Here is a 14,052-nt window from a genome sequence, read left to right on the forward strand (position 1 = left end):
CATATAAGCCATTTTGCTTATTCCCTTTCATAACTACTATAGACCCTCTAACAACCTTCATTACTCCAGATTCAACCTTAATGGAGCATCCAATTTGATCTAGAGTGCCTAGAGATATTAAATTTCTTTTTAGATCAGGAATATGCCTCACATCTCTTAGCTCCCTAATCATCCCATCAAACATCTTAAATCTAATGGTTCCTAATCCAACAACCTTACACATTGTGTTATTCCCCATCAGAACCTCACCTCCATTAAAAGCATTATAAGTAGTAAAAAGATTTTGATCAGGGCACATGTGATATGAACATCCAGAATCAAGAATCCACTTACTGTTTGTCTGAGTTTCAGAAGCCAAAAGGACACCAGCTGAGTCATAGCCTTCATCTTCTGATGCAACAGCAGCATCACCATTCTTCCCATGCCCTTCATTTCCCTTGTTCTTTCTATCTGGGAAGTCCCTCTTGAAATGCCCTTCCTTGTGACAGTGAAAGCATTTCAGATTTTTATTCTTGGACTTTGACTTGTCTCTTTTCTTCCCTTTATTGTAATCTTTCTTCTCAGGTCTTCCTCTTGCCATCAGACCTTCCCCAGCTTTTGTTTCTGCCTTCTTTGTGACTTCTTTAGAGCTGAGAGAATCTTTTACATCAGCCATTGATATTGACTGCCTTCCATAAAGCAGTGTATCTACAAAGTGTTCATATGATGGTGGGAGAGATGATAACAAGATTATTGCCTTGTCTTCATCCTCAAGACTCACATTGATATCTTCAAGATCCAAGATAATTCTGTTAAAGTTATCAATATGAGTTGCCAGGGAGCTTCCTTCCTCCATTTGCAAAGTATATAGCCTCTTTTTGGTACAAAGTCTTTTGGTTAGAGACTTCTTGGTATATAGATCTTCAAGTTTTTTCCAGAGGCCTGCAGCAGTAGTTTGGTCTCCCACTTCCCTGAGAACTCCATCTCCCAGACTCAAGATTAGTGTGCTATGAGCTTTATCTAAAGCATCTCGCATTTCTTCATCAGAAAGCTTGCTGGGTTTCTTTTCAGATCTTGGATCACCCAAAGTCTCCTCCAGCCCCTGATGAACCAACAGAGCTCTCATCTTGAGCCGCCATAGATGAAAGTCGTTTTCTCCAGTGAATTTTTCTACCTCAAATTTAGAGGTTCCCATTTCTTGGATCAAAGATAAGAGATATAAGCTCTGATACCAATTTGTTAAACCTAGACCAGATTTACATACCCAATCAAGAATCTCCAGGATTAGCTGAACTCTCTAATCAAGAACTAAGAATGGTTTAATCAAATCACTCAAACAAATCACCAGAAACAATATGTAAAGAACAACAGATATAAGTGGTTCGGCTGAGAGAGCCTACATCCACTGAAGAACAGAGCAACAGCCTTTTGCCATTAACCAAGAACAAGTTACAAGCTTAGAGACAAAGTTACAAGTGATACGCTATATGATTTCTGAGTCTCAAAGACTACTTATACTAGCTAGAAGACTCTCAAGAAGATCCCCTGTCAACCAGCTGTAACCTGGGTTTGTTGGCTAACAAACCCAGAATTTTCCCGCCTGTTGTAACTGACCTTTAACAGCTTCTAGGACACGTGTTGAATTCACACTAACAGCAAGCCCGAAAATGACATTCTTTCATGCCGTTCAGAGTAAGTGGAAGCACGTGACATTTACGTGCTTCTCTTAAAGCTTTGGCTGACGACCAAAATTTGTCATACAGGCTTGTATCCTTTTCGGCTGACATGTCGTATACCAACATGACCACAAACTGACATGACGGTTGATCTTCTGGAAATCAGTTTTAAGCTCATACTTTAACAGTATAGGATCTTAATCATGTTTAGAGCTACGGACCTTTCAAGCAATCGGTTCTGCGGAGAGATTCCTAAAGTACTTGGAAACTTTAAATCACTCAAAGTGCTCAACCTTTCACACAATAGCCTGACAGGTAATATTCCGGTGTCGTTTGACAATATGACAGCACTTGAATCATTGGACCTCTCTTTCAACAAGCTTGAAGGAAGGATTCCAAAGCAGTTATTAAGCGTTACGACCCTTGCATTGTTAAATCTGTCATATAACCGGCTTTGGGGACGCATTCCTCGAGGCAATCAATTTAATACATTTGAAAATGATTCATATATTGGGAACATTCATTTGTGTGGAGAGCCATTGACAGTAACATGCAGCAATGACGCGGTGCCAAAAGCGCCTCCTTCGGCTTCTACTGATCATGAGGAAGATGAAACTACAAGCTGGTTTGATTGGAAAATGGCGAAGATGGGGTATGCATTTGGACTGGTAATTGGATTGTCTATTGGATACATGGTATTCTCAGCAAGAAAACCACAATGGTTTGCGAGGATGGTTGAAGGAGACCACCAGCAGATGAAGGCTAGAAGAGCAAAACGAAGACAAAGGAGGTAGATAGAATATGTAAAAGTAACTTGTGGCCAAAAAGGTTAAATTGTTATTTGTAAGTGTGTTTATTGCTTTAGAACAATTGTGCCGCTTCTTTTTTGAGCATAATCAAAAGTCTGTTTGATTTTCATCTCCGTTAGAATTATTGGAGAATTTGAATGATCAAACACTCAAAACACTCTTTTTTGTTCTGAGCTCAATACAACTCTTCAATTACAACTCTTTTAGAACTAAGAAGTTGTACTACTTCTTATTCCTTAAACCAACTAATAGAGGAGGTATTTATAGTTGTTACAACTTAATCACAACCATACATTAACCTAACTACCACAAAAATCATAACCACACATCAAACCTAACAAACATACTCAACACCACAAAATTCTACTTACTACATTATGCATTTAACACCATCAATTTTAACTACCTAAACCTAGATCAAAGATCATTATGGCTTCAAAATTGTATGGAAAACATTTATGATTCAATAACCCTCTAAACTTGATCCTATGACACCAAGCAAATTCTCAATCTGGTAAAGTCTTTTAGTTCAATGGCTTAGTAAAGATATCAGCTGCTTAATCTTGTGATTTGACATGAGTTACTTGCAAATGTTTTCTCTAAATGCACTTTCGTATAAAATGGTAGTGAGTGTCAATACACTTACTTCGATCAAGGAAAATAGAATTCTTAGCTAATGCAATTATTGACTTGTTGTCGACAAAAATCTCCATAGGTACTTCTTGTGACAAACCCAACTCCTTTAGTAAATTGCTTAGCCAGATTGCATGACAAATACTTGATATACTAGCTACATACTCAGCTTCACAGGTAGAAAGTGTAACGATTAGTTGTTTTTTTGACATCCATGAGAAAGTAGTATCTCTCATGAAGAACATAAAACTAATGGTATTGTTTCGATCATCTGTGTCTTCACTCCAGTCGCTATTGCTATATCCAACGAGTTTATAGTCATTAGAAACTAATTATAATAAGCCAAAGTTAATTGTGCCTTTTAGATAGCAAAGGATCCTCTTTGTGGCATTAAAATGAGTGGTAGTCAAAGTCTCCATATAATGACTAACTAGTCCAACAACGTAGAGAATGTCTAGCCTTGTATAAGTGAAAAGTGTTGGATCTACTCTTTCTCCTTTATCACACTTTGACAACTTGACTGTGTATTCCATTGGCGTGGTTATTGGCTTACGTTCATTCATTTTGAACTTCTTGAGTATTTTCTTTGCGTAGTGTTGGGTAATTTTCAATCAATGGCTATTGATGCTAATGCGCAAGTGTACACAACAAGTAATAAAATGATGAGTATTCAAGATCGTCTCCGCAGGGATTGATGTTACTAGAAATGCTACAACAATCACAATAGTGCAATCTACCTTTATTTCAAGATGAACAAATTGAAAGTTGATTACTACCAAAATTGATAATTGTAAGGAAAGAAAATAAATAAATGCAGAAATGAAATAAATTAAATAAATTGCGTAGAGGAATCAAATGAGAAGAAGGTAGTTGAATGATCAAACTCTCTTCATGGGTTGACTGCTTTTCATCAAATTAGCATCGGTTGCTACAGCAATTTCTACAGCACTGGGCAGAATTATTATGCACCCTCAGCTGTCGCGTGTTGGAATTCTCATACCTTTAAGTATCTTAGCAATGATCAGTTGCTATTTTACCTACGGCATGGCATTATGAACATCTATTCTTTCCACCCTACAAGGTGAGTACCTATGTCTAGTTCTTCACAAATCTTAACTTCAAGTATAGCCCTTATGGGATTCAGGATAAACTTAATCCAGGAAACTCAAATTAAGATCATGTATTACTCTAATAATATCCACTAAGACATGTCCTTTTGCGGCTCTATCTTAACTTGAACCATTAAATGAGTGGTCAACTGAAATAACAGTTATAATAACAACTACTAGAGTAAAATGCTATAGCAATTATGTAGCAACTCATAAGAACAATCAAAAACCCATTTAGATTGTTTGTCACTCAACTACAACAAGTTTAATTCATACTTTGACAGAGAAAAACAAACAACAAAATATTGGTCATGAAATACATTGGTTCAATCAAAGAGTAAGAGAAGAACAAGTGAGAACGACAAAGATTGAATCCAAATGACTCTGCTGGATTCTTCAAGGATGCAGCATCGGTTCCCTTCAATTCTGATCTTTTTTTTTCTTTTCCTCTTGATTTTTTTCAATGTTAATTCCTTCCGCCGTTTTATGTGATGCACGCCCCTTTTTATAACTGAAAATTAGGGTAAACAAAAGCCTAGGGCGTACATGAGTCAAATTATGAAACTGCAGATCGCAATTTTACAGATATCCCGCGCTAAGTTTTCTTCATCGTTGTTCCAGGATTGTTACAGCAATGGTTGCTCCAACAACGACTGTAATACTGCACTGTTCCAGGTTTTGTTTCACTTCTTTTGTTGTCATATTCTTCCTCCTTTTTGCTAGCCTACTGCCTCACTATTGTTGAGTGTTAGAAAATGCATATTTATAAAGGAGAAAACCGTCATTTTACATTTCAAGTCTTACTAACAACCCTTACTTTTATGTATTTAACCTTCTTGTGATTTAATTACATGTGTTTTATTTTAATTAAGTATTTTATGTATTTTAGGGACATTATAGTCATTTCACAATAAATGAGAGATCAGACGGCAAAACGGACATCACTTTTGAACTCAGGACGGTCAAAAACCTTAGGAGGAGCATAAAAGGAAAAATGGCACTATTCACATGTACGGTACTATTCACGTGTACGGTACTGTATACGTTACTGTTCACGACACTGTTCACATAGACGGATGATGACGTGGCATTGACCGATGATGTGGCATTGACTGATGAGGTGTCACGATCCTGTTGGGCTAAAATTCTTATGTACTGTTGATGGTGACGTGGCAACATATCAGTGGATGAAAAATCTCGCGTACGGTACATGCATCACACAGGATTATTTTCAACCAAACCGCGTTACTGTTCATCCGAGTTAAACCGCGTTACTGTTCATCCGAGTCAAACCGTGTTACTGTTCATCCGCGTGGTCAAACCGTGGACTGTTGACTGATGACGTGGCGCAATCCTGAGCGTCCAAACTGTTTTTAATCCGATGGCCATGATTTACTCTATGTATCTATAAAAAGGGGGCCTCCCCCCCTAATTTGATATCTCTGAATCCATTTTTGGGATCCATTTTCTGTAATTCCTTCTCCATCTTGTGTTTTCTTCGTATTTTAATAAATTCCCATTTTGCCCCTAGTTCAACTATGAGTGGCTAATTTTCTTTCAAGCTTGGGTTGAAGGTGAAATCTCAACATGTGTCATGGGCTTAATTTGGTAAATTTATTTTCTCTTCCCCTCTAATTTTTGTGGATGTTTTGACTTCTCGTCGACAAATAATAATAGTCTTGTCTAGATACCGCCTTGGTTACACCGGCTCTCTAGTATAAGGTTATTATTATTTGGCACGATAAGCCCTTAGCACCATATTGATTAGAGCGTGGTTCATGAGGTGTGGATTCCCCCCTCATGATTTAATTGGCATTAATACGGATTATTTAGCCCATACTGCATGTTGATACGGATCCAGATACCCAAGTACGTCAATTCAATCTAATTCTCGTCAATTTATTCTCGCCATTTCAATTCCAATTTTAGAATAATTTAAATCACTTCCACCACAATTCCAACCACCCATTTATAAAATTAATTCTACATATAATTAAAATCCACCTCCTCGTGGGATCGACACTCGTCACCATTGATCTACACTACAATAGATTCGTGCGCTTGCGAGTACATTAAAATTTGCACAACAACTATCCCTTCATGGATTATAAACTTCTGAAAACCTATAATTATGCACATGTTTTGAGCACAAATTACTTTAAATCAAGCAAAAGTTATTAAGACTAAACTAAAATGGATGTTTATGCAAAACGTAACAAAAAGGTAGTAAAAACACATCATTTACTCTCTAAGTGGTCTTGATTTAAGTCTAGAATTGCCATAATAACTATCATTTCATAGAGTTATTACGTAGCTTTCTTGGAAAATAAATATGTCTTGTTCTTTTTGCTTAACTTTAACACTGAGATAATACTCTATAAGTCTAATATCAGTCATCTCAAACTCTTGTAGTCACTATCTTGAACTCTTAAAATAAGCTTGGATTACTTATAGTGAAGATGATATCATTTAGGTATAAACAAACAATCAAAATATCTTCATCTTCGTCTTTACGTAAAGAGCATGCTTGTATAGGCATTTAATAAAGGCGTTCTCTTGAAAATACTCATCAATTTTGCTATTTCATGCCCTTGGTGCTTGATTTAACTTATAAAAAGTTTTTTCAATCTCAGAACTTTATCTTCATGCTCTTTTATCCATAGTCTATTGGTTGTTCAATATAGACTTCTTCTTCGAGGAATCCATTAAAGAAACCAGACTTCATATATATTTGGAAAATTTTCTATTTCATTTGGGCTACTAATAAAATGGCTAGTCTTATAGTTTCCAGTCGGCAACAGGAGCAAATACTTCATTATAGTTGATATCGACCCTTTAGTTATGGCCTTTTGTAGCTAGCCTTGACTTGTGCTCTTCAATTTCACCTTTGACATTTTTCTTCATCTTGTACATCTATTTGACACCAATGGCTTTGTGACCTTTGGGAAGAGTAGCAAGTTCCCAAGTGTTAGTCTTCACAATGACTTTGATTTCTTCATCTATTGCTTTTTTCCACTTATCATCTTGTATAACTTTTTGGAAGTTTACTAACTCACAATTAGCAAAGAGGCAGAAGAGAGTGAGGCTATCAAGTCTCTCAATTACCTCATAAAAATCTCATAAACTTTATGTGCATGCTATATCTCATCTCCTTGAAAAATGATGGTGGTGAATCTTCATGAGTGGTTGATGCTGGAGAGGTAGGTGGAGTAGTGGGCTCTTGCTATTCTTCTCTTACTTACTCCTTTGTTATTTGTTCATTTTTCTTCAAGTGGAAAGATGTTGAGGTCTTTAACATGAGAATTAAAATCCCATTCTCCTTCTCCATAAAAATTACATCTTGATTGATTACGATCTTCCCATTATTTGGGTTGTACATTTTACATCCTTTAGAATTGTTGTCATAGCCGATGAAGATAAACTTTTTATTTTTGTCATCTTGTTTGGTTCTTCTCTCATCTGGTCTATATACATGATCTATACTTCCAAAAACTCTTAAATAGGATATGCTTGACTTTCTGCCACTCCATGATTCTTGTGATGTATTGCCTATACACTTCTTGATGGAGATCTGTTGGATAGGTGAGCTGCACATGTAACAACGTCAGCTCAAAATTCTTTAGGCAATCTCTTACCTTTCAACATACTTCTTGCCATGTTGAGAATGGTTCTATTCTTCTTTTCTGCTATGCTATTTTGCTGGAGGAATCATGGAACAGTCAAGGATGTCAAATTCCATTTGCTTCACAAAACCCTTGGAATTCTTTGGAAAGGAATTCCTGCTCCTCGATCAGATCTCATGGCTTTAATCTGGTGCCCACTTTATTTCTCCATTACAACTTTAAACTTCTTAAAAGCTTCGAAGACTTCTAACTTCTACTTCAAAAGGTACACCCAAAAGAATAGGAAGTTAATACTTTTATAAAGGGAGCTTGACTTGATTAGACCATAAACATATGTGTGAATGAGCTCGACCAACTTTTTTGTTTTTAAGTTTGACTATTTTATAAAGCCTTTTCTAAATTACTTCCCTAGTAAGCATCCTTCACAAAGTTGATCAAAGTTATTGATGCATGGTAAACCTTTCACCATATTCTTCTTGGATAGTAGCTCCAGTCCTCAAAGTTAGGATGCCCTTATTGAAGATTCCAAAGCCAGAATGCATCCTTATAACAATTCTTTGAAAACTTTACAACATCATTTTGAATATTCAAAGAGAACGTTCTATTTTTTGATATTTTCACCTTCGTAATTAGGTTTCTTTATCATCTTTTAGAAAAAAAGATTATAATCTTTTAATTGAATATCATAGTCATTTTTCAAGAGTTGACCTAAACTGATGATGTTGCTTTTCATATTGGGCATATAGTAAACATTTGAAATCAATTGGTGGCTACCATCTTTTACATGAAAAAGAATTTTACCTTTTCGTTTTACTAATACTTTTGAATCATATCTAAAAGTAACATTGCCTTTCACTAATTCATTCAATTCCATAAACATGTTTCTATTTTCGCTCATGTGATTGTTAGTACCTATGTCAAGATACCATGCATTTACTTGATCTCTACCGGTGTCATTACATGCGAGTAAAAGTGTACCATCTTCTTTATTTTTTTCTTCGACATAATTCACTTTCTCATTAACTCTGATACTTGGAGCTCTACATTCTAAAATGTAATGCCCAAACCTTAGACAATTGTAGCCTTGTACTTAGGATTTTTTATACCTTGATTTTGGTTTGCCTCATCCTCATCCACTGATTAAGCTTTCTCCTTTTTCATAGTTGGAGTTATTGTTGTTGAAATTCTTGCCTCATCCACGATAATGTGCTCCATTGTTTCCTTGACCTTTACCTCTACTTCGAGACCATTATCCTATCTCATTACCTTGGCTTGTTGTCTTCTCCTTAATTTGCATCTTGAGGAGCTGCTCATTGATCCCTTGCTTATTTTTATGCTTCTCTTCGTAGGCTTGTAGCAAACTTTGAAGTTGTTCAATTGTCATACTCTTCAAGTCTTTTGTCTCTTTAATTGTCACAACTATGAGCTCGAATCTTAGGTTTAATGAGAGAAGCATCTTTTCTATAATTTCTACATCTTCTATCTTCTCACCATTTCTTCTCAGTTGATTTGAAACGACTAGAACTCTTGAAAAATAATCAGAAATGGACTCAGGTTCTTTTATGTGGAATGATTCAAACTCACCTCTTAGAGTTTGAAGACGCACATTTTTCGCTTTCTCTTCTCCTTTATAAAATGTTTCAAGATTTTCGCATGTTTCTTCACTAAAGTTGCACTTGAAATCTTTTCAAATCTATCATCATCCAATGCTCGATAGATAAGGAAGAGAGCTTTCTTGTTTCTTTTCTTGAATCCTTTAAATTATCTTTTTGTTGTTGAGTCAAAAAAGCCTCATATTCTAGCTCATTGTAGACTTTTTCAATGACTTCTCAAACATCATGACCTCCAAGAAGGGCCTTCATTTTAATAATCAAATTGTCGAAGTTGCTTCCCTTTAGTAGTGAAACTTAGAATGATGTCATGCCACTACTTCTCATAACTCTTTATAGAGTTAAAGTTTGAAAATTATGATTGTATGGATGGATCCAGAGCATTAAAAAATCTTGGGAGGGACTCAGATCAAAATTTTAAATTTCGATCAATGGTTAATGGCTGATGGTCAACGATCAACGGATCAGTTCAACTCGGTTCACTTGACTCGGCTCTGAATCAATTTATCTCTGTCTAGCTCAATTCAGAGTGATTCACCTTGGTTCAATTTGGTTTAACTTCGTGAGTCGACTTAGTTTTAGGGTGGAAACTTCCAGCAGCAAGTACGGGGCGTCTAAAGTTCGATCATGGTGATTTTTACGGCATAACGTTCCTCTCGTCAAGTTCTCTGATTTGATATGCTACATGACTATATGGAGCACTGATTACTGGCTCTAATAGCACTTTATTAGCGAATTTGAATGATCAAATACTCAAAATACTCTTTTTTTGTTTGAGCTCAATATAACTTCTCAATTGCAGCTCTTTTAAAGCTAAGAAGCTTTACTACTACTTGTTACTTAAACCAATTAAAAAATGAGGTATTTATACTTGTTACAATTTAATCATAACCTTAAATTAACCTAACTACCACATAAATCATAATCATACATCAAACCTAACAAACATACTCAACACCACAAATTCTACTTACTACATTACCACATTTAAAACCTTAAATTTTAACTACCTAAATAGGCTAGATCAAAGATCATTTGGACTTCAAAGTTTTATGGATCAAGTTTATGATCTAAAAATAATTTATTGAATGTTTCAACTAAAATTACTCTTGTTCCTGCTGTTGTCCCCCTCCCATAGATAGATCCTCAATTTTAGGTTTAGGAGGTGAAAAATAAGTTGTTACACCAAACAATCAGCATCCGTGTTGATTTAGCACGCGTTCTATTATTTATTTAATTTCTCCAATTTATGCAATTATTGCATAATATTACGAAAGTTTATTTATTAGCTTCACATACTATATTCTTTGATTAAAAATAACTAAACTCATAAGCTCAGTAAATATATCATTCAAATTTTAAAATATTGTATTTTGCTATTGATTGAAAAAAATTCATTTAATAATCCCTAATGAGTAATTAATGAAGTGTTGGTTCAAGATATATCTGAATACTTTTGTGTACGTGAAAATTCTTCATGCCCTCAATGTTTCTCCACTACAAGAAAACTAACAATAGATGACAGAAAGCTTATGACAGATTCTGTATATATCATAAAAGCATGACGGACTCATGATAGAATATGGGTCTATCATGTATTAGTGATGGTTTTGTCATAGAATTATTGTTTATCAATAATTAATGATATAAACGTGATAGAAATTTGCTCCGTCAAAAAATTGTTATAGAGTTATGATTTTGACTATGTTTGACCAAATTTTAATATATTATTTTATTTTAAAAATCAAATAGTACCTTTTTAAAAATTGAAAAAATAAAAACAAAAAGATAAAATGCTACGATTTACCATGAGATTGCTTAAAACACACAATTTTGTCAAAGTCTCGGACATTCTCCCAGTCACTCTCCATTTTGCCTCTCTCTTTCATCATTTGAAACCGTAGAATTAAAATTTCATTCTTAATAGATCATAAAAGCTACACTATTTTGCCATTCAAAATGCCACCATTCTTCCTCCGTTCAAGCCGTCACGCTTGCTTGCTCTCTCAATTCACGTTGTTTCTCAGTCTTTTCATTTGTTCGTCATCTCCACAAGCCGATCTACCACCACCATGAGAATCAATTGGTTTTTTAATTTTTTTTCCTCGACGAATCAATCCATATCCAGATAAGGTTGCTGAATTTTTCTTTTTAAAAATTGACATCGGGTATGTATTAAAACTTGTGGGTTTAGTTTTCTAAATAGTAAAATTTGTTGGGATTTTGGTGTAGAAATTGATTGGGATTGATTTGCATGGTATTGGATTTGTTGTGGAGGGGTAAGGTAATGGTGGCTCGTGGTTATCATGATGGTTAGGGTTTGGCTTTATCTTGAAATTTTCATGTTCAATTATCTTGTGCATTTTACTCGTTCTTGTCTAAGAAATCATGATTTGGAAAATTTTGAATGCCAATTGAAGATTTAACATTTATAATTGGTTTACAATTTTGAAAGATTTTTGCACATGTAAGGTGCTTGATTAACAGAGAGTTAGTTGGCAGAGAAAATGGGATGGGCGATCGCTCTACACGGTGGACCAGGAGACATTCCGGTGACTATGCCTCCGGAGCGCCGCCAGCCACGTGAGGCCGCCCTTCGCCACTGTCTAGACATCAGCGTAGACGCTCTCAAATCCCAAAAACATGCCTTGGACGTCGTCGAACTTGTGGTTCGTGAACTAGAAAACAACTCGAATTTTAATGCGGGCAAGGGATCTGTCTTAATAAATGCTGGCACAGTTGAGATGGAAGCTTGCATCATGGATGGAAATACAAAGAGATGTGGAGCGAGGCTTTTGCAAGGGAGCAAGGTGTCGAAACTATAGATTCTAATCATTTTATTACTCCAGAAAATATTGAAAGGCTGAAGCAGGCAAAAGAAGCCAAAAGGGTCCAGATAGATTAATTGTTGTGTCTGCATCAGGCGAAGTTACCATGCCTTTCAACACAATAGGCATGTTTCGAGCTTGTGCTACTGAAGATGGATATTCACAGATCGGAATATGGACTTCTGTAGAATAAGTCATCTGGTTCTGCTCCAGTTGCTTAGGGAGTCATAAAGGTAACTTTGAGTAATTCCTAGGAATTTACTGTTCCCCAATTTGATGTTTCCAATATGCGGTGTAATGTGATTGACCCAATTGTATTATCTTTAAGTATTTTCATTTTGAGGGAATCTTGATCATGGAACTTCTTTAAATAAGCCTGAACTCTACGGTGCTAGATAAGTTGTAGCATCCATAAATGGGAAAAGCTAAAAAAAAAAGGTGTTTGATTAAATGCCTGTTAGAAATTTATATAGTTAAATTACTATTTTTCTTTACATAATTTAGGAGAAAATGGTTATAGAAATTTATCATGGTTGCTTTTCTTGCCTTGTTGGAAGTTCTCGTTATCATTCTTTAATGTACACTTGCATGATAATTTTTACCTTTTGCTTAATGGCTTGCCATGCAGTTTAAGAAGCCCATACCATTGATGGCTGCTAGCATTCGTGGGATGCTTAGAATGTTCCAGAATGTATGTGCTTCTGATTTACTGCCCTATGCCTGTTGTGTTAAATGTTTAAGTTTGTTTGGAAGGAGGTTTTAATTTGTTAGTACTTAAAAAGAATTTGACTTTTGACTTTATATGTTTTTTCATGAACTTGTGTTTTAGCATATTACCAATTTCCTACCAAGTGCAAGCTTAGATTATATTCGAATTTAATCAGTATGTAATAAGCTCTGATTTTTATGGTGATCTTTTTCTTTCCATGAAACATATAGTTTTCCAGATTTTAGCCCATGTTTTTCATTCATAATATCATATTGTTTTTGTGTTCATTAGGTCTCTTCATTCCATAATAATTTAGAATGTATAACACGGATATTTTGTCTTAGAGTTTTGTTGCCAATTATTCTTATGCTAGATTTATCTAGTATACTTTACAAGATAGAGCTATTATAAGATTTTTTTTTTTTTTGAGATCCCCTGTTCGGTGCTCCTTTAATTTTTTTCATTTGAAAAGTGAATACTTTTTTTTATAAACAATGATAATCGTGTAAGCATAATTTAATGTCTTTTATCATTTTTTTAATTGTAATATTGCTAATTTCTTAGTGACACTTCTTCAAATTCCTAATTTTAATTGATACTGAATTTTACATTTTAATATGTGATTCTTTATTATATTTCCTGGCAGTTACATTGTTTATCTAATTGTAGGAATGAGATGGTCTAATGCAATCTAATTTTGCTTTAGAATAACAACATCATACAGCAAGGCAAGAGCTAAGTCATGCATTGTACTAGGTAATAGCACTTGAGGCTATGCCTGCTATATCGGACATTTAGTGTATATGATACATATCATCTGTTTGGTTGTATTGATGTACATACTATATTGTGCTAGCTGAAGTTAATGGAAATGTGAGGTTGCTGCTAAATAATTTGATTTATAGATAATTAGTTTATAGGCTTGTTGTTATCTCTATAAAATGTATTTATCCAGAAAATACGAATTGGCATATTGATTTGTCCTCAACATGATGTTGCTTGTCGTGTAATTACTAGAATAAAAAGGAAAGGGATGAAGCATGATCATCACATGTGCAATCTAAAAGACAAATAAT

The 14,052-nt window shown here is 35.0% G+C and overlaps 1 protein-coding gene and 1 pseudogene across 1 annotated transcript; both read left to right on the plus strand.

Moving 5' to 3' along the window:
* Window positions 1-1,858: 1,858 nt before the first annotated feature.
* Window positions 1,859-2,449, plus strand: LOC107176919 (receptor-like protein 9DC3). The gene has a single exon (XM_015530081.2). The coding sequence runs from the start codon at window positions 1,859-1,861 to the stop codon at window positions 2,447-2,449; it is 591 nt and encodes a 196-aa protein (XP_015385567.2).
* Window positions 2,450-11,263: 8,814 nt separating this feature from the next.
* On the plus strand, window positions 11,264-12,623 carry LOC127901448 (isoaspartyl peptidase/L-asparaginase 1-like; annotated as a pseudogene).
* The last annotated feature ends 1,429 nt before the right edge of the window (window positions 12,624-14,052 follow it).

The sequence above is a fragment of the Citrus sinensis genome, chromosome 3 (assembly GCF_022201045.2).
Source record: "Citrus sinensis cultivar Valencia sweet orange chromosome 3, DVS_A1.0, whole genome shotgun sequence".
Lineage (NCBI taxonomy): Eukaryota > Viridiplantae > Streptophyta > Magnoliopsida > Sapindales > Rutaceae > Citrus > Citrus sinensis.